The following is a 26,269-nucleotide window of genomic DNA, read 5'->3' as shown; positions in this document are numbered from 1 at the left end:
TGGCTGGATACATGGTCCTGACTCTCTGTGGGACTGGGTGTGGCTGGGCATGGGGTCCTGACTCTCCATGGGACTGGGTGTGGCTGGGCACGTGGTCCTGGCTCTCCCCGTGGGACTGGATGTGGCTGGGCACGTGGTCCTGGCTCTCCCCGTGGGACTGGATGTGGCTGGGCACGTGGTCCTGACTCTCTCCATGGGACAGGGTATGGCTGGGTACATGGTCCTGACTCTCTCCATGGGACTGGGTGTGGCTGGGTACATGGTCCTGACTCTCTATGGGACTGGGTGTGGCTGGGCATGGGGTCCTGACTCTCCATGGGACTGCGTGTGGCTGGGCACGTGGTCCTGGCTCTCCCCGTGGGACAGGGTGTGGCTGGGTACATGGTCCTGACTCTCTATGGGACTGGGTGTGGCTGGGCACGGGGTCCTGACTCTCTCCATGGGACAGGGTATGGCTGGGTACATGGTCCTGACTCTCTCCATGGGACTGGGTGTGGCTGGCTACATGGTCCTGACTCTCTATGGGACTGGGTGTGGCTGGGCACAGGGTCTTGACTCTCTCTATGGGACTGGGTGTGGCTTTCCTTGAGCTTTGCAGCCAAGGGGCATGCAGACCAGGTAAGCCTGTCTGTGCTTCAAGGATCAGAGGCTGAGGAGAGGCTGCCTCTGTTACCTGCAGGCTCACCGGCCTCCAAGCCTCTTTCTCCACTGCTGATGGGGATAGGGTGGGGTAGATTATGGACCACCATAATCCAACAATAAGGACCCCAGAAAATCAGAATTGTAACTAGATAAAAGTTAACTGAAATCACAGAGAAATGTATGAGTGTCCACTACAATGCACACTAATAACTCATATCCTCTTGGTTTTCAAATTGCTAGTATTAAATGGCCTATTGATATCAATGACATTTAGCAGCACTAAATTCTGCTCTCTGTGTCAGATGCGTGGCAAACAATCTCTTAGCTGGGACAACCGTAAATGAGGCCATCAAGTTTGCCATGCCACCGTCCTCTGTCATGATTTAGAGCTCCAAAAACATAACGCTTGCCTTCCTCCAACTATACATCAGTGGAGCTAGGCAAGAAGGTTCGAAACATTTTCACCCACAGCCAACCTGGCAATTCATCACTGCTTTCCGAGCAGCTCTGTCCCCGGGTTGACACTTCCTATCTGTCCTCTTCTGGCACTGCAAATCCTGAATAAATGGTCACAATGGCACACCAACCCCTTGCTTACAAGGCCTTTAGAAGCCGCGAGTTTTTGTCTAACGATGAGAGAAAGATTTTGGCATGATCCCGACCGCCGCTGTTCTGCTCCAAGCTCTGCTTTGTCATCTGCAGATTGAGGGGAACAGCCTGGAGGTGCTCAGGGCAACATGAACCCGTGACAGCCAAGTATTTACCATGTGCCTGATTCACAGTACATCCACAGTAAACAGCGACCAAGGAACAGAGCCACAGGCTGGACAGAAGTTTTGTTTGGTGTCAAATCCAGTCTCATGAGAAGATCTTTGTACATGAATTCATTTTCTAATTGTCAAAAGCAAACCGAGTGTGTGGGAACCACCGGTTAGTCTTACGTGACGGGCTGTGAGGACAGCAAGGAAGCCTCTTCTACTCTGTGCATTCACTGCCTATGTTAGAAGCAATGCAGGTTAGGAGGTGATCAGAATTCTGATGATTGGCAAACTGTATAGGATTTTAGTTCTCTGATGCCCATGTCCTCAGTCTTCCTCCTTCTTCTAAAACTGAGGTAGGAATCGGCAGAGTACCTGTCCCAGGTGACCTCACCAACCATACCTGTGTGACCCACCTGCCTTCAACTGCCCCGTCAGTCTCCTGAACTGAAAACCAAGTCAACACCCGACCCATTAATTCCATAATCTAAATTAGAAACTTTGTAAAATATAAATGTCTACACTCCGCATCCCTGCTTTCAATCAAGCAGGTACCAATGAGATCACTGGGGCTTTGCCTGTCCAGAATCAGCTGAGAAGTGAGTGCAGCTCTCTGCAGATGGAGATGAACAGACAACATTGCTGCTCTGTTACCCAGAAAGCAATAGTGGAAGACAGATTTGCTAGTCAGATGGCCCATCACCACCCCCACAGTTGGGTCTCTGTAAAATTACATGGGGTCACTGACTACCCGCTGGTCTAGGGCAGAGTTGAGAGACCATGCTCTCTGTGTCTACAGACTTAAGTGGAATCAAATCAGGGAAGAACAAACGCCTGTCACCCTCCCAGCAGAAGGGCTGCTTCCTTTGTGAAGAAGAATGAGAAGCAAGTCAAAGGCCAGGAATAGGAGGATCAAACCCCTCCATATACTTTCCTGTCCCTTTCATAATCCAATTAGCTTTTTACACATTCATGCCAGTAGCTCCTTCCAATCACTTCCCAATTTCTCATAGACAATAGCATTTTGTAAGTCACCTGGTCTTAAATCACAATGTCGTCTTTGACTCATACATGGGCCCAGAGCCCACCTCATAATCTACTTGTCACACTGGCCACCACCCTGCTCTCAGCTCTCATCACCTCCACTGCTTCGTGACATTCCAAGCACTTGTTTTCACTTCCAAAACAATGACTTCAGCACACCCTCCCCTTATTCCACATCACTTCTCTGTCTGTCTCTACCTTTTGGAATTTAAGGCCCTTCCTATCTGGGAGCAGAGAATAAGATGTTAGATAGCATCACTGACTCAGTGAACACGAATTTCAGCAAACCCTGGGCGACCGTGGAGGACAAAGGAGCCTGGCGTGCTGCAGTCCATGGAGACTGACTTAGTGACTAAACAACAACAACATATAACAACAACAGCAGCAGCACGAGGTCACAGGGAGACATGACTGAGCGACTGAACAATAACAACATCTGAATTGTGACACTGCCCTTCTCTTCCCCAAAGGGGGACGTCAGTGCCTCCACAAACTCATCACCTGTCAACTGTGTTTTCTCCTTTATCCATCATGCCTTCTTCCATCCAGATCCTCCAGGCTCAGTTCAGAATATGACCCCCATGAGCTTCCCCAAACAGCCCTCAGTTTCACAAGGGTTTTCACTGAATTATTTAATCTGCTCAGCATTCACTCCTGGAACCCTGGCCATGCCTGTTTCCCACTATACCTCGCAGGGTGCTAAGAGCAGAGCACCCCCGACACAGCTGCCAGACAGTAATCAAGGTCAACCAACGCACAACACAGATAAAGCTCCAGCGTGTCTCCACGACCTCACACCAGGCTCTCTGAAACCTGCACTCTAGACACCCATAGACCAGCAGAGTTGCTCCATACTGGCATGACCAAAGCAGTGGCAGAGCTGTTTTCTCACATGTTCGAACACTCTAACAGCTCAACCTCATGACACATATGGCCTGAAACTGTGCCTACTGGAGAGCCACCAAAATAGTGTCCACGTCGAATTTAGAGTATGTTCTCATCAATTCAGATGATTTCTCATGAAACTTGGTCTACTACTTAAGGCGTAACTTCACAAATAAAACAAGAAAAGGACTATTTCCTTCTCTAAATAGTCTTGATTTGTTTAAGCACTCACTTCCAAATTTAAGCCATGCCATTAGACCCTGATGGTGGGAAAGACTGAAGGCAGGAGGAGCAGGGGATGACAGAGGATGAGATGGCTGGATGGCATCACCGACTCAATGAACATGAGTTGAGCAAACTCCGGGAGTTGGTGATGGACAGGGAGGCCTGGCATGCTGCAGTCCATGGGGTTGCAAAGAGTCGGACATGACTGAGTGACTGAACTGAACTGAATTATCTTTAAGGAACTTCCTTACAGACTAGGAAACACAGCTCTAGAAGCCAGGGCTAATTTCAATAACTGTTTGAATTCTTGAGAGTAGATATAACAGTAAGAGAAATGCATGTTAATTCAGTTCTGCGTTAGAGAAGCCAGAGCACGTGGCTCATCAGAATAATGACGACAATCTGCATTGCTTTGTCTCCTAGCAGCAGAGAGTTGTTGGACTGGCTAATTTGAAACTCACCATATTATCACATTTAGCCTCTGCAGCCTTGGATGTCAAGGGTAGAAGTGAGCTATTTGACCAAGCAGCTATTTTTAGTAAATCCAAAAGATAAAACACAAGTAAGAAAAACACTTCACTGAATAGTATTTCTCCTCCTAAAGCTATTTAGTTCTGAGTTGAAACCATAGGAGCTGAGGAAAAGTGAAGTCTATGAAGTTTTCTAGCTTTTGGTCAATTCAAACATGATATATGAGGAAAATCTTCTAAGCTGCCTTGCATATCATAGTAATGATAGTAACAGCAAATATAAATAAGTGATCACATCAATTTCAAACCAATCTTAAAATATCAGGCAGATAAAAATAAATTTGGTATGAGAGTTAAGAAATGTTCATATTGGTTTTGTCTCTCTAGGAAGTTCAAGAAATGCGTACATTTGTGTATACACAAATTTTTATATTATATATATATATATAAATTGATGTTGTTTGATTGAATGTAGAGATGAAGAGGTCCTATTAGATACATATTTTAGCTTTGAATATTATAAATTATATAACCATAGTTGGGTCATCACTGAATATGAGATGATATAAAGAATGTTTAAAAGCTCACATACTTTATTTCCCCAAAAATCGCTCTGTGCTGCCTGCCCTGCACACCACTGCCATTAAATCTGAACATCACATTGACTTGAATTTATTTAGATAATGATGAAAAATAACAATCTTTGACTTTTAGTGATCTACCTTTAATCAAATGAAGAGCATAGTTTTCAGGTACAAAGAGTGGCATAATTTTAAGTGCCATAATGACTCAGAGTTTCCTAAATGAGGTGCCCCAGGGACCTTTTGAAGGGTTTGTCCCAACTGCTGATGTGCTCAGCCACCAACAGCAGTAGGAGTTTAAATAAATTTTAGTGAGAGTCCCTTTCTATTATACTACTTTCCCCAAGTAAACGTATGTGTTATCTCTACATGGCATTTGAAGATCATAATTTGAAAAAAAATGATTTATTCCCATAAATTAACTTAATTTTGGTTCATCACACATACTTCTAATTCCCCAAATCCCTTTGGAATTAAAGAAGGATTAATTTTAAAGGAAACCCTCAGAATTAAGGAAGTTCCCTGCCAGTAATGGCAGAGTGGCTATTAGTAGGTAATCACTATTAACTTTGGACATCATATGAAAAATAACTCCTTGAAGGAAATGGAGAGTGAACAAGGGCAGGAGGGCCCCAGAGAGGAGCTGGCACTTGGATGCAGGGAGTGACTTCTCTTTAAAAGAGATAAATAAAAAGACAGAAAATAATCACTTGACTCCAGTCACATACCACAGAAAAGATGCTGCCTTGTCCCAACCAAGGCCCGCAAAGAGAGTGCGGAGCTAGGCTTTCCCCTCAGCAGCTATGAGGAGAGGTCCAGCCGGAGGGCAGGGCCTTCTGTCGGTGGGCAGCACTGACACCAACTCTCTGCAGGGGCGAGAGGGCGAGGGGAGCCTGGACGCCCACCGACGAGCAGGAGCAGTCCTCCTGACATTTGCTGGGGCTGTGTCACAGGAGGCCCAGCAGAAGCTCAGACTCCTACCACCCCGAGGCTAGCCGACCCACACGGTGTCAGGGGACACTGGTACGGAGCTCGAGGTCCTGTATCTACCAGCAGCAGCCAAACCCAGGCCCCCCTCTGTCAACGGAAGCTGGGGGGAAGCCTCAGTTCAGTTCAGTCACTCAGTCGTGTCCGACTCCTCGTGACTCCATGAACCGCAGCACGCCAGGCCTCCCTGTCCGTCACCAACTCCTGGAGTCTACTCAGATTCCTGTCCATCGAGCTGGTGATGCCATCCAGCCATCTCATCCTCTGTCATCCCCTTCTCCTCCTGCCTTCAGTTTTTCCCAGCATCAGAGGGGAAGGCTACCTGGCAGTAAGAAGGCTGTGCTACACCTTTCCCTGCAGAGCAGTGATTTTAAGTCTAGCTAAAACAGAAGCTTTCAATAAATCTAGAGTGTTATAATGTAATACATGAAATGTCCAGGTTTCAATAAAAACACATGTGTCCTGATCATAACCAGGAAGATCAAACTGGATCTTTTGAAAAATCAACAGATGTCAAGGAAGATATGACAGAGATGTTAGAATTACTTGACAAAGTTTTTTAAGTAGCCACTGTAAAATGCCACAATGATTAATTACAAACATGCTTGAAACAAATAAAAAAATAGAAAGTCTCAGCAAAGAAATAAAAGAGAGAAACAAAACTCAAGCATAAGTTTTAGTATTTGTGCTTGTCTGCTTGGGCTACCATAACAAAGTACTATAGACTGGTTGCCTTAATCAAAATTTATTTTCTCACAGTTCTGGAGGCTGCAAAGTCCAAGATGAAAGTGTTAGCAGATTCTGGTGAGGACTCTTGTCCTGATTTACAGAGGGCTGCCTTCTTCCTGTGTACTCACATGGCCTCTCCTTGTTGCATGCATGTGGAGACAGAGAGATCTCTCTCTTCCTTTGCTTATAAAGGCACTAATCCTATCAGATGAGGGTTGTACCTTTATGACCTCCATTAAGTTTAGTTACAAAGGCTCAAATGTAGTAACACTGAGGATTAGGGTTTCAAAATATGAATTTGGGAGGCATAATTCAGTTCATATCATTCTACCCTGGGACCCAACAAAATTCATGTCCTTCTCACATGCAAAATATATTCATTCCATCCTAGTAAGCCCCAAAGTCTTAAATCTTTCCAAGCATCAATTCTAATGTCTGAAGTCCAAAGTCTCATCTAAACATCATCTAAATCAGATATTGGTTAGATTCAATTCATCCGGAGGCAAAATTTGTCTCTAGCTGTGAACTTGTGAAACAAGTTATTTTGTTCTAAAATATAATGGTGGGATGGGTATAGGATAGACATTCCCCTTTCAAAAGGAAAAGAAGGGCTGCTAAGTTTCAAGCAAGTCCAAAACCTAGCAAGGCAAGTTTCACTAGATCTTAAAGCTCGAACATAACCCTCTCTGGTTCAGCGTTTGGGGAGCAGCCTCACACCCACTGCCTTGCAGGGAGCATCACTCAGGGTTCTGCTGATGGCAGAGGAGAGGCGGCCTCACCCCCTGGCCCGTGCATGCTGCACCTGGGCCAGGACTGGCACCTTTGAATCACTCACTTTGGAGCTCATTCTTCCTGCTTCAGTTGAGATGGCTTATAACACCATGGTAACCTTTTTTTGTTTTTTTGGTGTTCCATCATGAACAAACTTCCTCATTTTTGCAATATGAGTATAAGAATTTCCCAAATCTTTAAGTTCTGGAATTTGTTTTCATTTCTTTGTTTTGGCTCAACAATTTCTTCTTTAATTCATCTGTTGCCTCTCAAGAGGAACCAAACAACTCCTCCAGCACTTTAGAAATTTCCTCAACTAAATGCCCAATTTCATTACTCACAAGGTTTACCTTCTACAAACCACTAGAATACAAATCAGTCAAGTGCCTTGCTGATTCATAACAAGGAGCATCTTTCCACCATTTTCCAAAAACCTGTTTCACATTTCTTTCTGAGACCTCACCAGAAAACCTTTAACATCCAAGTTTCAAGCAGCATTCTATTCATGATTATTTGGGTATTCTCTAAGAATATGAAAATTTTCTCTCTAGCGCTTTTTTTTTTCTCTTTTGGAGCCCTAACCAGTATCTTCAACATCCTCATTTCAGCCAACAATAGTCCTTTCATAGCAACCTCAGCTTTTTTAAACATCCACTATAAAACTCTCCAGCCTCTATCCCTTACCCAGTTCTAAAGCCACATTCACATTTTCAGGCATTTGCCAGAGTAACACCTACTTCTCATAACCAAAATCTGTATTAGTCAGGGTTCTCCAGAGAAAGAGAAACAATAGGATATGTATGTGTATATCACCTCTATTTAGACATATATATACATACATATATATGACTAATTATAAGATGCACACATTTATGTATATGATTTATTATAAGGTGTTGCCTCATGAAGTAATAGTAGCATGAAGTCCCAAGATCTGCAGTCAGTAAGCTGAAGACCCAGGAGAGCTGATGGTGCAGTTCCAGTTTGAGAACTGTCAGGCTGGAGACCTAAAAACAGCTGTTTCAGTTTATATCCAAAGGCAGGAGAAGACCAACATTTCTGCTCAGGGCAGTCAGGTAGGAGGGCTTTCTTACCCACGGGAAAGTCAGCCCTTCTGTTCTATTTCAGGTCTTCAGCTGATTGAACAAAGTCCACCCACATTAGGGAGGGCAATCTGCTTTATTTAGTCAACCAATCTAAATGTTAATCTTATTAAAAAATATCCTCACATGCACACCGAGAATAATGTTTAACAAGTATCTAGGCATCCAGTGGCCCAGTCAAATTGACACATAAAATTAAAGAAAATAATAACTAATAACCATAATAAGAAGCTCACTAAATGGGTTTATCAGCAAGATGGAGGGAACAAAAGAAAGTATCAGTAAAATTAAATATACAACAATAAAAATTAAGTTTATCTGAAAAATAGAGCATTGGACTGCACCTCTTAGGCCTAGGAGGCCATCCTCTGGACTGAAGAAACAGGCAGTGACAGAGGTGTCAGTGGTTTAAAGGATGAGGGAGCTCACACGTCTGAAGCAAGGTCCTGGGGCAGCACCCCACCATGTGTGCTGGGTGGCTGGCAGGACATGGTAACCCCCTTTGCTCAGAGGGAAGGGGAGATTGCCAATTACACGGGGAAATGGTACCAAGTTGGCTCATCAGTTACTAGGGAGACCACCAGTCCTCACCAACTGTTTGATAAGAGGAGAGGAGAGTTGAGTTCTGACCTAAAGCTAGAATAGTCGATAGCTGGGGCCTGGGACATGTACCTAAGTTAGTCGTGTGAGTAGGGTGTAGGTGTATATCCACTGGTCAGGCAGGGGATATACAGAGAACAAGAGGACAGCCATCTTGAGGAGCCTGACCATACACAGATGCAATAGGAAAAAACGCAAAGAGCCTCAGAACTTGGGGGAATAAACAAAAGATTTAATATTCACGTCATTGGAATCAGAAAAGAAGAGAAAGAGGATGGGGCAGAAAAAGTATTCAAAGTAATAACTGCTCAAACTTCCTAAATTCGACCAAAGCCTATAGATTCAAGAAGTAGAGCAAATCTCAAATCAGATAAACCCAAAGAAATCCACACTAAAACACATCATAGTCAAACTTCTCTAAAGACAAAAAAAAGAAGCTTGAAAGCAACAAAGAGAAAAGATATCTCACCTATGAAGAAAATATGATTTGAATTACAGCAGATTTCTCATCAGAAACCATGGAGGCAAGAACAAAGTAGCACATTTTTCAAATGCCACAGAACGGTCAGAACAGAATCTTATATTCATTACAAATGTTCTTCAGGTGTGAAGAGAGGAATCAAGACATTTTCAGATGAAGAAAAACTAAGGGAATTTATTGCCAGAAGTCTATCCTAAAAGAATGGTTAAAGGAAGTTTGCTAAGCAGTTATAAAGGAGGCCGTAGCCCTTCAGGCTGCTCTGTCCATGGGGATTCTCCAGGCAAAAACAATGGAGTGGGTTGCTAAGCCTGCCTCCAGGGGATGTTCCCAACCCAGGGATAGAACTCAGGTCTCCCACATCAAAGGCAGATTCTTAACCATCTGAGCCACCAGGGAAGCCCAGTTTTAACATAACATTTATTTCAAAATGTTTTATTTTTATGGTAAAATAATTTTGAGTTATAAAAGAAGAAATCTTGGGACACTGGGAGTGCAATAAAAGAACACCGTAAGTAAAAATAGAGAAAAAAATATCCTTTTTATCTTGAGATTTCAAAATTAAGTTTGACAGTTCAAATAAACACAATACTCTCTGATGTGATTCTAGGTGAATACGGACAAAATGTTTAAGACAACTATATTGTCACTATCTTAGGATAAAGGAACATAGCTTTCATATGAACTGGTAAAATAAGAACAACAGTAAACTGTAATAAGTCATGTATGTATAAAGTAATATCTACAGCAATAACTAAAAAGGTGTATAAGAAAATGGAAACTAAACAGTATAAATTAAAAAAAAAAAGCCAGAACCATAATAAATGTTCAGCTAACCACATGGAGTTAGGAAAAGGAAAATAAAGAAACAGAAAACACAGAGACCAGAAAACCAAAAAATCAAATAAAGTGGCAGACAAGCCTTCCAGAAAGTGTAAATTATGAGAATACACCAATTAAAAGATAAAGACTGGCAAAGTGAATTTAAAACTATGACCCAAACATACACCAACTTAATCATCACGTTAAAAGAAATTCATTTTAACATAATGATTAAGCAAATGGAAATATATATATATCATTCAAATATAATCAAAAGAAAGAAGGAGTGGCCGTATAGATTTCAGGTAAAGTAGACTTTAAAACAGAAAATTATCACAGACAGGGAGGAATATTATGCAATCACAAAGGGCTGATTCACCCAGAAGAGACTATAATCCTGAATGTGTGTGCATCAAAGAAAAAGTAAGAAATACATGGAACAAAAAAGTACTGAATTGAAAGTAGGAATAGTTAACTGCACAATTAGTTGGAGACTTCAACACCTCTTGCTCAACAACTGATGTAGACAGAAAATCAGCAAACAGTATAGAACTCAAAACAGCATAGTCAACAGGATCTAATTAATACTTGTAGAGCATTGCACCAAGTAACTGCAAAATATACATGATTTTCAAGTGTTCAAAGAACAAATACCAAGATGAATCCTTTGCGTCATGAAATAAACTCCCATAAATGTAAGAAAGGTGAAATCATATAGAAGGTATCCTCTGATTATAATGGAGTTAAATTAGAAAGCAATAGCAGAACGATAATAGGAAAATCCCAAACTGTTTGAAAATTAAATAACCACATATAAATAATAAAATGTTCATATGGAACATCTGAGAAGAAGTGACTCAACATAACAATGACTACCACGCAATAAGGAGTTCTGAAGTGTGTAATGGAAATTGGGTCATTAACGGCCCCTGGAGGAGATGACCTGAAATCTGAGAAGTGAAAACAAGAAAGAACTGCCCAGTGCAGGTCTGCTGGGCAGTTCAGGTCTGCGGCTGCTAAGTCGCTTCAGTTGTGTCCGACTCTGTGAGACCACATAGACGGCAGCCCATCAGGCTCCCCCGTCCCTGGGATTCTCCAGGCAAGAACACTGGAGTGGCTTGCCATTTCCTTCTACAATGCATGAAAGTGGAAAGTGAAAGTGAAGTCGCTCAGTCGTGTTCGACTCTTAGCGACCCCATGGATTGCAGTACACCAGGCTCTTCCATCGATGGGATTTTCCAGGCAAGAGTACTGGAGTGGGGTGCCATTGCCTTCTCCAAGCAGGTCTAGGGGTAAGGAATTGTTTCCCCAGGAGCATATCCTAGAGGGCAAAAGCCTCCACTTGCATTCTCTCAGTTACAGGCAGGGAAATCATTCTGAGAGGACCAGTGTGTGTGCCTTACTGACTCTCCAGCTTTCCCAAGCAGACTGAAGCTCATCTTGAGTTTATTTACATATAGTATCTAAATGCTTCTAAATGAATGTGGAAATAACCCCAAAGTATATCCATGGTTCTTACTTGTGAAAATAACTTACAGCTGCCAAATTTCAGAGGGCAGGCATGGGCATCCATTGGAAAGTCTTCAAGTTGCATTGGGCACTCTGCAGAGATGGTCAAGCTGAAAAACAAGAGATGGGACCTTTCAATGACTCATCAGCTCCATTTATTGGACACCATGTTCCAGAAAGGCATATTAAGTACTCCACTCATTATTTTAATTAAAGTCTTTTATGACATTTTCTAAAATGTTGCATTAAATTACATAGGATTACATTGTAGGTGAATATCATTTAGAAATAAAGTTTAAATCAAATCTACTCAGGAGTTCTATGGCTTGATGTGTCTGTACATACATTACCACTTGTAAGGCAATTTGAGATGCCTTTAAAAATAATTTATTCTTTTATTCTCGCATCACTTACCAAGAGTAATCTAAAACACTTCCCTTGACCAGGCTGGAAATATATTTTTTTCTGAAATAATTTATAAGCTCAAAAATATAATTGTGGAATAAATGCACAGTTCATATTTTGGCCCCTGAATATTCATTGGAAGGATTGATGCTGAAGCTGAAGCTCCAATACTTTGGTCACCTGATGAGAAGAGCCAACTCATTGGAAAAGACTGATGCTGGGAAAGATTGAGTGCATGAGGAGGATGGGGTGGCAAAGGATGAGATGGTTGGATGGCATCATCGACTCAACGGATATGAGTTTGAGCAAACTTCAAGAAATAGTGAGACAGGAAAGTCTAGCGTGCTGCAGTCCATGGGGTTGCAAAGAGTCGGACCCTCTGAGTGACTGAACAACAGCAACCTGCTGTAACTAGAAGCTGGCTATGATTATCAGGTACAGGGCTGCTACCATGAAACTTCAGAGTAAGTGAAACAGCAACTTTCTTACTGTTTTTAATCCAAGTCCGGTCTTCCAGATAATAATACCATCCACTACCACTGTCACTGATGACTAAAACAGCACTGGTCATACGAGCTGCTGGTCTGTGCCAGGCACTGTGTTAAATGCTTCACCTATATTAACACATTTAATTAGAACAGCGTGATTTACTGCTGTTTTCATCCCAGTTTCAAGGTGAGAAAGTCAGACACAGATATTAAGGGATCCAGACAAGAATGCACAGACCTAACGACAAGTCCTCCCACATGCTCTGTGACCTGAGGCTGGCTGTATTTGCAGAGCTGTCCCCGAACCCCCCTCCCACACCATCCCTCCAGGTCATCCCAGTGCACCGGCCCCAAGCATCCTGCACCCTGCATCGAACCTAGACTGGTGATTCATTTCTTATATGATATTATACATGTTTCAATGCCATTCTCCCAAATCATCCCACCCTTGTCCTCTCTCACAGAGTCCAAAAGACTGTTCTACACCTCTGTGTCTCTTTTGCTGTCTCACATAGAGGGTTATCGTTACCATCTTTCTAAATTCCATATATATGCGTTAGTATACTGTATTGGTGTTTTTCTTTCTGGCTTACTTCACTCTGTATAATCGGCTCCAGTTTCATCCACCTCATTAGAACTGATTCTAATGTATTCTTTTTGATGGCTGAGTAATACTCCATTGTGTATATGTACCACAGCTTTCTTATCCATTCGTCTGCTGATGGACATCTAGGTTGCTTCCATGTCCTGGCTATTATAAACAGTGCTGCAATGAACACTGGGGTACACGTGTCTCTTTCAATTCTGGTTTCCTCGGTGTGTATGCCCAGCAGTGGGATTGCTGGGTCATAAGGCAGTTCTATTTCCAGTTTTTGAAGGAATCTCCACACTCTTCTCCATAGTGGCTGCATTCTCACCAACAGTGTAAGAGGGTTCCCTTTTCTCCACGCCCTCTCCAGCATTTATTGCTTGTAGACTTTTGGATAGCAGCCATTCTGACTGGTGTGAAATGAAACCTCATTGTGGTCTTGATTTGTATTTCTCTGATAATGAGTGATGTTGAGCATCTTTTCATGTGTTTGTTAGCCATCCGTATGTCTTCTTTAGAGAAATGTCTGTTTAGTTCTTTGGCCCACTTTTTGATTGGGTTGTTTATTTTTCTGGAATTGAGCTGCTGGAGTTGCTTGTATATTTTTGAGATTAGTTGTTTGTAGGTTGCTTCATTTTCTATTATTTTCTCCCATTCCAAAGGCTGTCTTTTCACCTTGCTTATAGTTTCCTTTGTTGTGCAGAAGCTTTTAATTTTAATTAGGTCCCATTTGTTTATTTTTGCTTTTATTTACAGTATTCTGGGAGGTGGGTCATAGAGGATCCTGCTATGATTTATGTCAGAGAGTGATTTGCCTATGTTCTCCTCTAGGAATTTTATAGTTTAGATCTTTAATCCATTTTGAGTTTATTTTTGTGTATGGTGTTAGAAAAGTGATCTGTGGTGCTTTTATTTCTTTATAGAGCTGCTAATTAGGTAGTAAATCTAAATTTCTTTAGGAGTTAATCTTCTGTTTCTCAATGTTTAATTCTATTATTTAAAATGAAAAATAATCATATAAAGTGAAATCAAGTTGCACAATTTTCAACTTTAAAATGGATGTTACAATTCTATTTTGTTATATTAAGTCTGGATCTTGCCTACGTGCCTGGGATGAGAATCAAAATATACGATCATTTTTGTCTTTACTGTTTCCTTCTTTCAAGAGATTAACCTTTTGCTCTTTAATTGGGCACATAATTCATGTTTGACAATTCCAGATGGAGTGGTCAATGCATGTATTCTCTGAATGGAGCTAAAACATGTGTCAGTGGAAGGAAGGTGTGTGTCCATCACAGAGAAGAAATTTTCCGGTGGTCTGGGGGGACCACTCTCCCTAAAATGGGGTCAGTTCTAAAGATGGGAGTGCACATGGATGAGAATATACTAAAAGTTTCACATTCAGGCAGGGAGATGATAGTTGAAATTATATGCCACCTATGTTCATAGAAAAATATGGAGAAGGCACATAAATTATAAGTATGAAAGTTACAAATACATATCATTTCACTTATAATTTCACCTCATACATTTTGTCCAGATTTTTTCACAGATACATACGTTCTCATTTCATTGTTCTTGGTTTCTAAAATTCAGTCTTTCGGTTACCCAACATTAGAGTAGAGGTATTCCCCAAATCATTAAAATCTCTACACAATCCTGACTTCTAAAGGTGCAATATTTAATCGTAGCATGCAGATATGTAAGCATGCGTAGGATATGGATATATCTGTACATGTGTGGACATCTTCAAGCATAAACTATATAAAACAGATTATCATTAGAGACTATGAAATAAGTAAGGTAAAGGAATATTTATTTAGTATAACTAAGAAAACAGGACTTAAAAACCACGGCCTGAGGAAGACACTCAGCCAACATAAAAGAAAATAGTGTTACTCTGTTCGGTTGTTAGTAAACTTTAGCCATTTGTTAAAAGCTATAGTGGGACAGGAAAACTTAAGTATGTCAAATATGTTCTAGAGAATAAAATCACAATGACCCAGTAAATCTAGAATTTTCTTGAGAAATAAATTTACAGTAGGGAAATAGAAAGCATATACAAAGCTACAGTGCCATGTGCAAAGCGATAACTGAAAATAAGCACATGAAGGAATGGTGATATGGAAGCACAGAGAATGCTAATGATTAGGAGAGTCTGTCTCACATGCAGCCTCCACTCCAACAGCTGATGGCCCTGGTGTAAGGAAGATGCTGGGCTCAGCCTGTGGGAATGCTGCAGGGCAGTGAAAGGGGTGCTTCAGGTGGAATCGACTGGCCTAGCTCTGCTGCAGGGCACACAGACCCCAACCAGCAGACCCAGTGCTGCAGATGTCAAGTTGCCCCCACCCAGCTCAACAACTACTGGCTGCACTCCCACCACAGAGTAATACAGAGAGGGTCCTTCCGTGGTGGAATCGCCTCTTGAGACACAGGCATGGCTGGAGCTCACACAACTGGGCTTCTGTCCCTTGGAAGACACCCCTTGGCCCACTGGGTCTGGAGGCTGCCCTGGAGCCAGATCTGTTGGCCGGGTTCTTGACAATGTGGTGAGTCATGGTTAACTCCTCTGCCCCTTGCTTGGAGCTGGTTCTCTGCTTCAGTATCCATGGCCACAGGGGGCACCTACATTCCTGCTGTCTGCCCTTATTTGTCAGAGAAGACCCCCGCAGGGATACTGGCCTCCCACCTTTGTCACTCTGCCCACTCCTGAATTTTTCTCCATTTCTTCACATACTCCTTTTTCTTGGCTAACACTGTGTGTCCATAAGCGAGGTGAGGAGCCATCCCTTCTGTAACTGTGGGCTTAGCATCGCATGTCTTGCTTTATCCTGGCCGTTTGGCCCTGAGATCTAGGCCAAGGCTACTGCACTGACATTTTACAATGGCAAGGAATGTATGCCAAGGAGTCTGCTTTTAGCATACAGCAGGAGAGAGGCTGGGTAGAGACAGGTAGAAAGAATTTAAGTGGACCTAAAAAGAAAACTCTTTTGAAGAAAAAACATAAAACATAGTAAAACATTAAAAAAAAGTAAAAGCATAAAAAAGATTCTACAATTACCATCTTGATGAATGCTATCATTCAGCTCAGTTCAGTTCAGTCCAGTCGCTCACTTGTGTCCAACTCTCTGCGACCCCATGAATTGCAGCACGCCAGGACTCCCTGTCCATCACCAACTCCCGGAGTTCACTCAGACTCACGTCCATCAAGTCTGTGATGCCATCCAGCCATCTCATCCTCTGTCATCCTCTTCTCCTCCTGCCCCCAATCCCTCCCAGCATCAGAGTCTTTCCCAATGAGTCAACTCTTCGTATGAGGTGCCCAAAGTACTGGAGTTTCAGCTTTAGCATCATTCCTCCAAAGAAATTCCAGGGCTGATCTCCTTCAGAATGGACTGGTTGGATCTCCTTGCAGTCCAAGGGACTCTCAAGAGTCTTCTCCAACACCACAGTTCAAAAGCATCAATTTCTTGGCGCTCAGCTTTCTTCACAGTCCAACTCTCACATCCATACATGACCACTGGAAAAGCCATACCCTTGACTAGATGGACCTTAGTCAGCAAAGTAATGTCTCTGCTTTTGAATATACTGTCTAGGTTGGTCATAGCTTTTCTTCCAAGGAGCAAGCGTCTTTTAATTTCATGGCTGCAGTCACCATCTGCAGTGATTTTGGAGCCCCCAAAAATAAACTCTGACACTGTTTCCACTGTTTCCCCATCTATTTCCCATGAAGTGATGGGACTGGATGCCGTGATCTTCATTTTCTGAATGTTGAGTTTTAAGCCAACTTTTTCACTCTCTACTTTCACTTTCATCAAGAGGCTCTTTAGTTCTTCTTCACTTTCTGCCATAAGGGTGGTGTCATCTGCATATCTGAGGTGATTGAGATTTCTCCTGGCAATCTTGATTCCAGCTTGTGCTTCTTCCAGCCCAGTGTTTCTCATGATGTACTCTGCATAGAAGTTAAATAAGCAGGGTGACAGTATACAGCCTTGACGTACTCCTTTTCCTATTTGGAACCAGTCTATTGTTCCATGTCCAGTTCTAACTGTTGATTCCTGACCTGCATATAGGTTTCTCAAGAGGCAGGTCAGGTGGTCTGGTATTCCCATCTCTTTCAGAATTTTCTGCAGTTTATTGTGATCCACACAGTCAAAGGCTTTGGCATAGTCAATAAAGCAGAAAGAGATGTTTTTTTGGACTCTTTTGCTTTTTTGATGATCCAGCAGATGTTGACAATTTGATATCTGGTTCCTCTGCCTTTTCTAAAACCAGCTTGAACATCTGGATGTTCACAGTTCATGTATTGCTGAAGCCTGGCTTGGAGAATTTTGAACATTACTTTACTAGTGTCTGAGATGAGTGCAATTGTGCGGTTGTTTGAGCGTTCTTTGGCATTGCCTTTCTTTGGGATTGGAATGAAAACTGACCTTTTCCAGTCCTGTGGCCACTGCTGAGTTTTCCAAATTTGCTGGCATATTGAGTGCAGCACTTTCACAGCATCATCTTTGAGGATTTGAATAGCTCAAGTGGAATTCCATCACCTCCACTAGCTTTGTTCATAGTGATGCTTTCTAAGGCCCACTTGACTTCACATTCCAGGATGTCTGGCTCTAGATGAGTAATCACACCATCATGATTATCTTGGTCATGAAGATTTTTTTTTTGTACATTAGTGCCTCATAGATTGTTTCCCCAATTTAATAGACTTCCTTAGAATTAGAATTCCAAACATCAAAAAAATATACTTCATTTATGGTAGCATCTCTCCTCTAAGGAATCAATGTATTATTCAGATAAATTTCCCAATAGCAAATGTTTCAAACTTCAACCTTAGTAAGAGAACATTTAAAGTTTTGATGCCTTTGAACATATTTTTTAGAGGCTTTTATATTATTCAAACAATGTCTATAGATAAGAGAGACCCTTCCATTCACAGGATCCTTAAAATGTAGTGTCCCTTAATGTACGATCAACCTCCTTCACACAAAATTGAGATCAAAGCACTCCATGGAATATAGACTGTCATAGCAAAGGAGCCAGCCAGGGCACCTCATAGAAACACTTTTCTCAAAAGGCTAATGAATGTGTTTATGGAAAAACTTCAGTGAATTACTGGTAGATCCAAGGATACGGTTTTCTTCCCCAAAGGTTATATTTCTGTTTTACTTCCAATTTCTAAAGACAGTCAAGCATTAACTTATTGGAACATAAGGTCCATTTTTAATATCTTAATTTTAGAGCCGGGAAAAGGGCATTTTGTGACTTAAGCTGTTTGCTTCAACTTGGATGTAAACTCCCTAGAGAGCCCTTTGTTTGCGCAGGGGCAGTCCCCAGTGCAGCATGCTTTAAGATGTTAAAACAGCCAAACTCTAGAGTAGCTTTGCCATTAAGGAACTGTGAGACCTTTGTAAACTGCCTAACCTCTCTGATCCAGCTTATCCAAATGGAAAAGAAAATAGTAACAGCTGCTTTATTCTCTGGGGAAAAAAAAGAAAAGTTAATAGGTGTGAATAGAGATTTCTACACAATATGCTCTTCAGAGCCAAGCCTTCATTTACATGAAAATACTATATGGATACAATAGGTGTAATGGCAGGCAGAATAATGGTCCTCCAAAAATGTCCATGTGCTAATCTCGCAAACCTCATGACTTGTAAACATGTTACCTTAAATAGCAGAAGGGCTTTGAGAATGTGATTAAGTGAAGGCCTCTGGGAGATGGGAGATTATCTTGGATTATCCAGATGGGCCCAGCAGAATCACACAGGCAGGAGTGTCAGTCAGAAGCCATGCGGTGGGAGATTGGTTCAAGCCAGCAGAGGAGAAGGGTGCGTGCTCACCTCCTCCCGTGAGAGCACTGAAATCACCACTAACCACTGAACACTCATCGATAGGGGGTGCTGGAACCCGCCGAAAGAGATACCCCATGTCCAAAGACAAAGCCGCAACAAGAGAGTAGGAGGTGCGTAACCATAACAAAGTCCAATTCCATAACCGCTGGGTGGGCGGCCCACAGACTGGAGGACAATCACACCACAGAGGTTCTCCCCCTGTTGTGAAGGTACTGAGCCTCAGGTCTGACTCCCAGCTTGGGGATCTGGCAAAAGGATTAGGAATCCCCAGGGAATCTGACTTTAAAGGCCAGCAGGATTTGCTTGCAGATTTCCACAGGGCTGGGGGAAACAGATTCCCCTCTTGGAGGACACACACAAAACCTTGTGTGTACCAGGACCCAGGGGATAGGAGCAGTGAGCCCACAGGAGATGGAACCAAACCTGCCTGCTAGTGCTGGAGCATCCCTTGCAGAGGCACGGTTGGCAGACCCCCCTAAGGGACAAGGGCACTGGCAGCAGCAGGTCCAGACGTACCTGTAGGCATGAGCCCTCGTGGAAGTTGTTGCCATTGCCCCTACAGCAAAGCCTGTTGAGTCCAGCGCTGGGTTGCCTCAGATCAATTCAAACCCATCCATCAGCAAACAACTAAAATAAATTTTACTAAGCAAAGTCCTGCCCCCCAGAACTAGAACCAGTGCTATCCATGGTCAGTCTGTCCCATCAAGAGCTTCATTCACCAGAGGGCAGACAGCAGAATCAAGGCCAAATTACTAGAACCTCCAGAATGAAAACCACAATCACAGAAAGTTAATCAAAATGACAAGGCAGAGGATTATGGCCCAGATGAAGGAACAAGAGAACACTTCAACTAAATGAACTAAATGAAGCAGAGGTAGGCAACTTTCCAGAAAAAGAATTCAGAATAAGAATAGTGCAAATAATCCAGGATCTCAGAAAAAGAATGGAGGCAATGGAGGCAAAGATGGAAAAGATGCAAGAAATGTTTACCAAAGACCTGGAAGAACTAAGGAATAAACAGAGATGAAAAATACAATATAATACCTGAAATGAAAAACACACAAGAAGGAATCAATAGCAGAATAACTGAGGCAGAAGAATGGATAGGTGACCGGGAAGACAGAATGGTGGAAATCACTGCCATAGAAGAGAATGAACAAAAGAGAATGAAAAGAAATGAAGACAGCCTAACAGGCCTCTGGAACAATATGAAATAAACCAACATTTGCATTACAGGGGGTCCCAGAAGGAGAAGAGAAAAAGGACATGATAAAATATTTGATGAGATAATAGCTGAAACCTTGTTTAAAGTGGAAAAGGCAATAGCCAACCAGGTCCAGGAAGTGCAGAATCCCAGGCAGGATAAACCCAGGGGGGACATGCTGAGACACACAATAACCAAACTGACAAAAATTAAAGACAAAGATAAAAATATTAAAAAACTGCAGAGGAAGGAATATTCCCAAACTCATTCCCACCAAAAACAAAGATACCTAAAACATTATAGGCCAATATCACTGATGAACATAGATGCAAAAATCGTCAATAAAATACTAGCAATCGAAATCTAACAATACATTAAAAGAACATAAAGGGAACATACTTCAACACACAAAGGCCATACAAACCTCCAGCTAACATCATACTCACTGGTGAAAAGCTGAAAGCATTTCCTCTAAGATTAGGAACAAGACAAGGAAGTTCATTCTAGCCGCTTTCATTCAACAGTTTTGGAAGTCCTAGCACCAGAATCAGAGAAGAAAAAGAAGTAAAGGGAATCCAAATTGGAAAAGAAGAAGTTAAACTGTCATTGTCTGCAGATGATATGATACTATACAGGCTTCCCAGGCGGTGCCAGTGGTAAAGAACCCACCCGCCAATGCAGAAAACATAATGAGACATGGGTTCAATCCCTGCATTGGCAGGAGGAAATGGCAACCCACTCCAGTATTCTTGCCTAGAGAATCCTATGGACAGAGGAGCCTGGCAGGCTATAGTCCATGGGGTCTCAAAGACATGACAGGAGCAACATAGCACACATGACACCATACACAGAAGATCCTAAAGATGCTCTGAGAAAACTACCAGAGCTCATCAATGAATATGGTAAATTGCAAGTTACAAAATTAACACACAGAAATCTGTTGCATTTCTATACACTAACAAGAAAAGACCAGAAAGAGAAATTCAAGAAACAATTACATTTACCATCACATAGGAAAGAATAAAGACCTGTCCTCTGAAAACTGTAAGAAATTGAGGAAGACTCAAACAGATGGAAAGATATACTGTGTACTTGGAATGGAAGAATCAATATTGTCAAAATGACTATACTACCCTAAGCAATCTACATATTCAATGCAATCCTTATCAAATTACCAACGGCAATTTTTTTCAACAGAATTAGAAAAAAAAAATTGTATGGAGAGACAATAGACCTGAGTATCCAAAGCAATTTTGAAAAAGAAAAACAGAAGTCGCAGAATGGCTCTCTGACTTCAGATTATACCATAAAGATACAGTTATCCAAACAGTATAGTACTGGTGCAGAAATAGAAATATACATCAAGGGAATAGGGTAGAAAGCCCAGAAATAAAGCCATGCATTATGGTCAATTAATCTCTGAAAAGGAGGCAAGACTACACAATGTTGGAATGACTGTCTCTTCATCAAATGGTGCTGTGAAAACTGAACAGCTGTCTGTAAAAAACAAAATCATATCCTCCTCTAAAGTAAGCTCAAAATGTTTAAAGACCGAAAAGACCTAAATGTGAAACCAGACACTCTAAAACTCCTAGAGGAAAACACAGGAAGAAATCACAGCAATAGCTTTTTAAATGTCTCCCATAATAACAGAAATTAAAACAAACATAAATGGGACCGACTTAACCTCAAAAGCTCTTGCACAACAAAGAAAACAACAACCAAAACAAAAAGACAACCACAGACAGAGTAAAAAGATTTGCAGATAATGTGACTGACAAGGGATTAGTCTCCAAAATCTACAAACAGCTCATGAAGCAAACCAATCAAAAAATGGTCAGAAGATCTAAAAAGATCTTCTCCAAAGAAGACATACAGATGGCCAAGAGGCACATGAAAAAGTATTCAACATTACTAACAATTAGAGAAATGCAAATCAAATCTACAATGAGATATCAACTCATACCAGTCAAAAGGGCTATCATCAAAAAATCCACAGCCAATAAATGCTGGAGAGGGTGTGGAGAGAAGGGAACCCTCCTACACTGTTAGTGGGAATGGAAGCTGGTACAGACACTATGGAGAATATGGAAATTCTTTAAAAAACTAAAAGTAGAGCTATCATATGACCCTGAAGTCTCACTCTTGGGCATATATCCAGAGGAAAAACACTGGTCTGAAAGGATACATGCACCACAGTATTTATTGCAGAACTGTTTACAATAGCCAGGACCTGAAAGGGACCTAAACGTCCATCATCAGAGGAACGGATAAAGAAGACATTATATATATATATATATATAATGTAATATTACGTAATATTACTCAGTCATCAGAAAAGAATGAAATAATGTCATTTGCAGCAACATGGATGGACGCAGAGATTGCATAGTCGGTGAAATAAGACAAAGCAGAAACATCCTATGACACCCCTTTTATGTGGAATCTAAAAAGACATGATAGAAATTAACTCATTTATAAAACAGACACAGATTTAGAGAACGCACTTATGGTTGCCAGGGGGAAAGGTTGGGGGGAAGGGAAAGTTGGGGAGTTTGGATGCTCAGGTACACTCTGCTGCATTTAAAATGGATAATCAACAAGGACCTACTTACTGTATAGCAGAGTGTACTTACTGCACTCTGTTCAATGTTATGTGGCGTCCTGGAAGGGTGAGGAATTTGGGGGAGAATGGACACATTTATATGGATGGTTGAATCCTTTTGGTGTTCATCTGAAACTGTAACAACATCATTAATCCGTTACACTCCAATACAAAATAAAAAGATTTTTTTTTTTTAAAGAAGAAAACAGTAGCAGAAGGGAAAGTCAGAGCGATTCAAAACATGAGACAACGTCATCATTGCCGGTTCAAAGATAAAGGGAAACATGATGAGGAATGTAAGTGACCTGAAGGAGCTAAGAGAAGAATCCAGCTGACAGCAAGAACACATCCTCAGCACTGCGACCACAAGAAGCTGAATTCTACCAACAACCTCACACTGCTGATCCTGTTTGTGATGCCCACTGTCTTGCTGTTTACACTGTTCACTGAAGGCAGGTAGACAAGGCGCCATCTAAGAGGCTGGAGGGAAACTCGAGGAGCCATAGGAACTGCAGAGGCATTTATTCTCACCTGGCTGGCGCAGCAGCCACAGCAGTAGACATGCTATAGTCACTCTTCTCGTGACTGATGCCACAGACACGGCGTGTTGCAGCAGTAATGCCGCTGTTTTCTAGGTGGAGCTCACATGTGCCGACCGCACAAAGTAGCTCGTGAGCAAGTGAGTACCTCGTGACATGCATGCGTGGTGCTACAAATGGTCTGTTACCTAGTCATCATTTACAAAATGTGGTGTGAGAAAGCTGAACACGGCATCCTGGCCAATTTGCTCTCTCCCCACAAACCCAAGTGAGCCTGGGAACAGATCCTCCCCCACAGTCTCTGGCTAACAGGCCAGATCATCAAGCATCTTGATTTCAGCTCTGGGAGACCCAAAACAGAGGAACTAGATGTCTGACCTACAGAACCATGAGACAGTAAAGTTGTGCTGTTCGAGGCCACTAAGCATGTGGTCATTTGTTATTATATTACAGCAAAAGAAAAGTATTGCACCAGATAACCAATCCGAACTTTCCTTCTACTCCAAGACTCATCAGAATCCAGGCCTACTCGACTAAGCCCAGCTAGTTTCCCTCTGCTCACAAACACTGGCTTTTGATTTCTGCTAGGTCAGGCTCAGCTCTGTACATAGAACTTTTATTTTTTGAAGTAGGAAAAAAAAAAAACAAACCAGTAGCTGATGACTGTATAGTATGAACTCAGAGAGTGTGTGGTGTGTGCAGATCTGTGTTGTCCAGATCCCTCTCAAGGAAGGCCTTCTGCCCCACTGCAGGGGTACAGTCAGCGGACAGCCCCCGCTGTCAGCTCTTGGAGGACCCCCTTGAGCTGCAGGGAGCCAACTTTCTCAAGGCCATACTCTTCCCAAGGAAGTCTGTGTCTGTGACTAAGCAGGGAGTGGACAGAGAGAGGCTCGGCCATTTGGGCTTAACGTGGGCCACTCTGAATGTCCATGAGGCTGGCTGACTCCCTATCAGGCCCACGTTGCAGTTTGACTTCTTCTTGTGCCCAAACCTGCTCCTCGCTTTCTTCAAAGGTTAATTCCCAATAAACAACTCGAAACTTGCTCCCCTCCAAAAGCAGTGATGAATGACAAAAGCAGAATTTAATGGGACTGCCGTCAGGAACCCTAGGGATGCAGGTGGTTTCTTGAAGCTGCAAGAGGCAAGGAAAGGCTTCTCCCCTAGAGAATCCAGAAGGAACGCAGTCTTGCTGCCTACAACTTGATTTCAGCCTCATAAGACCTTTTTTAGCCTCTTTTTGGACTTTTGATCCAAAGAACTGTAAGATAAATTGTGTTTTAGCCAATAAATTTGTGATAATTTGTTACAATATCAATAGGAAAATAATACAAAATCTGCTACCTGGAAGTGGGATGCTACTGTAACAAATACCTAAAAAATGTGGAAACGATTTGGAACCGGACAATAGGAAGAAGCTGTAAGAATTCTGAGCGTCATCACAGAAAACACCTAGGCTACACTGAACAGACTAGTACTTGAAATGTGAATGTTGATGATTGTGTAATGAGAACTGATAGTGAGAAGCAAGGTAGCTAAGACCTACATTAATAAACACACAGTTTCCTAGCAATATGGACATTAAAGGCTAATGATGAGGGCTCAGAAGGAAATTAGGAAACTGGAACCTGGAGGACAGGAGACTCTCACTGTACAGTGACAGAAGGCTTATGTGGGAAGCAGAACTTATAAAAAGTCATAGCAAGCGAAACAATGCCCCTTAAAGATATCAGGTCCTAATTCTGGGAAGTTGCAAACATTACCTTATATGGGAAAAGGGTCTTTGCAGATGTGATTAAGGTAAGGGTCTTGAGATGGGGAGCCTGACAAGATGGGCACTAAATGCATCATAAAGACATTTATAAGGGAAAGGCAAAGGAGACCACACGTAGACAAAAGAAATGTGATGGGATGAAAGCATAGCTATTTGAAGATGCTGTGCTGCTGGCTTTGAAGATGCAGGAAGGTGTCCTGAGCCAAGGAATGCAGGTATGCAGCTCTGGAGACTGGAAAAGGCAAGTAAACAGACTCTGGCCTAAAGCATCTGGGGCCCTGCTAAACCTTGATTTTGTCCCAGTGCCACAGATTTCAGACTCATGGTCTCCAGAAATCTAACAGAATAAATGTGTGTTGTTTTAAGTCACCAAGTGTGTGGTAAAATTTTTTATAGTAGCTATAAGAAACTGATACAATAATGAAATTAGGCCCTTATATGAGGAGAGTGCAAGCAAAGTGTTAAAGTTGTGGCCTCTTCCTATCGCTTATAGCAAAATGCGAGAAGAAATAGATTAAGGTAAGAACTGTCAATGAAAAAGGGACCAGGACTTGATTTGGGAAAATTGTCAGTTTATCCAGGTTACAAAAGACGCTATACTTGGGTGATTCATTGTGAGGGAAACAAATGCTTAAGAGGAAGCCAAGGGTGCGGTTGGACAACCGCTACTTCTTCTGCTACTGCTTCAGACTCTTTGAGGAAATTAGGTGTGTGATTCATGGGTTGTCTCAGCCATGTTACCAAAAGCCAGGAATAAGGAATGAATTATTCATGAAAGACGTATGGAGGAGGTCTAGTGGTGTAAATTCTTGAGACATATGCAGGAGACCTACGTGATTCTTCAAAAAACACTGTCAGTTTAGACTGAAAAGGACAGACAGAAGCCAAAATGAAAGAAGGCTGTCAGAACCCCAACATTCTACATGCAGGAAATAGGTAGGAAAAAACCTACTCAACTGGAAACATGCCCTATCCTTCATGAAAAAGAAAGGATGACACCACAGACAGAGCTTTAGTCACCGGTGATTAGGCCCAGGCCTTGAAATCTACTGCTGTTTGCCTAACTGGATTTAGAAATTTGGGTGGAACACTGCTTCCTTTTGTCCTATTAGTTTCTTTGCTTTCAAATGGCAATATCTTTAACTGTTATCCCATGCTTGTCCCACCATTGTATTCTGTTGGTAATACTCGTGGGCTGAAGCTGAAGCT

At 42.1% G+C, this 26,269-nt stretch overlaps 1 protein-coding gene across 3 annotated transcripts in view; it reads right to left on the bottom strand.

Annotated features, from left to right (window-relative positions):
- The window catches only part of GABRA5 (gamma-aminobutyric acid type A receptor subunit alpha5), a 95,758-nt gene that overhangs the window by 17,558 nt on the left and 51,931 nt on the right, over nt 1-26,269 (bottom strand). For all 3 annotated transcript variants that reach the window (XM_069559186.1, XM_069559187.1, XM_069559188.1), the window contains one exon: nt 11,632-11,714. In XM_069559186.1, the coding sequence (XP_069415287.1) occupies nt 11,632-11,714 (83 nt within the window). The remainder of the gene's footprint in view (nt 1-11,631; nt 11,715-26,269) is intronic.

Source organism: Ovis canadensis, chromosome 18 (genome assembly GCF_042477335.2).
Source record: "Ovis canadensis isolate MfBH-ARS-UI-01 breed Bighorn chromosome 18, ARS-UI_OviCan_v2, whole genome shotgun sequence".
Classification (NCBI taxonomy): domain Eukaryota; kingdom Metazoa; phylum Chordata; class Mammalia; order Artiodactyla; family Bovidae; genus Ovis; species Ovis canadensis.
This window is presented reverse-complemented; position numbering and strand designations above follow the sequence as displayed.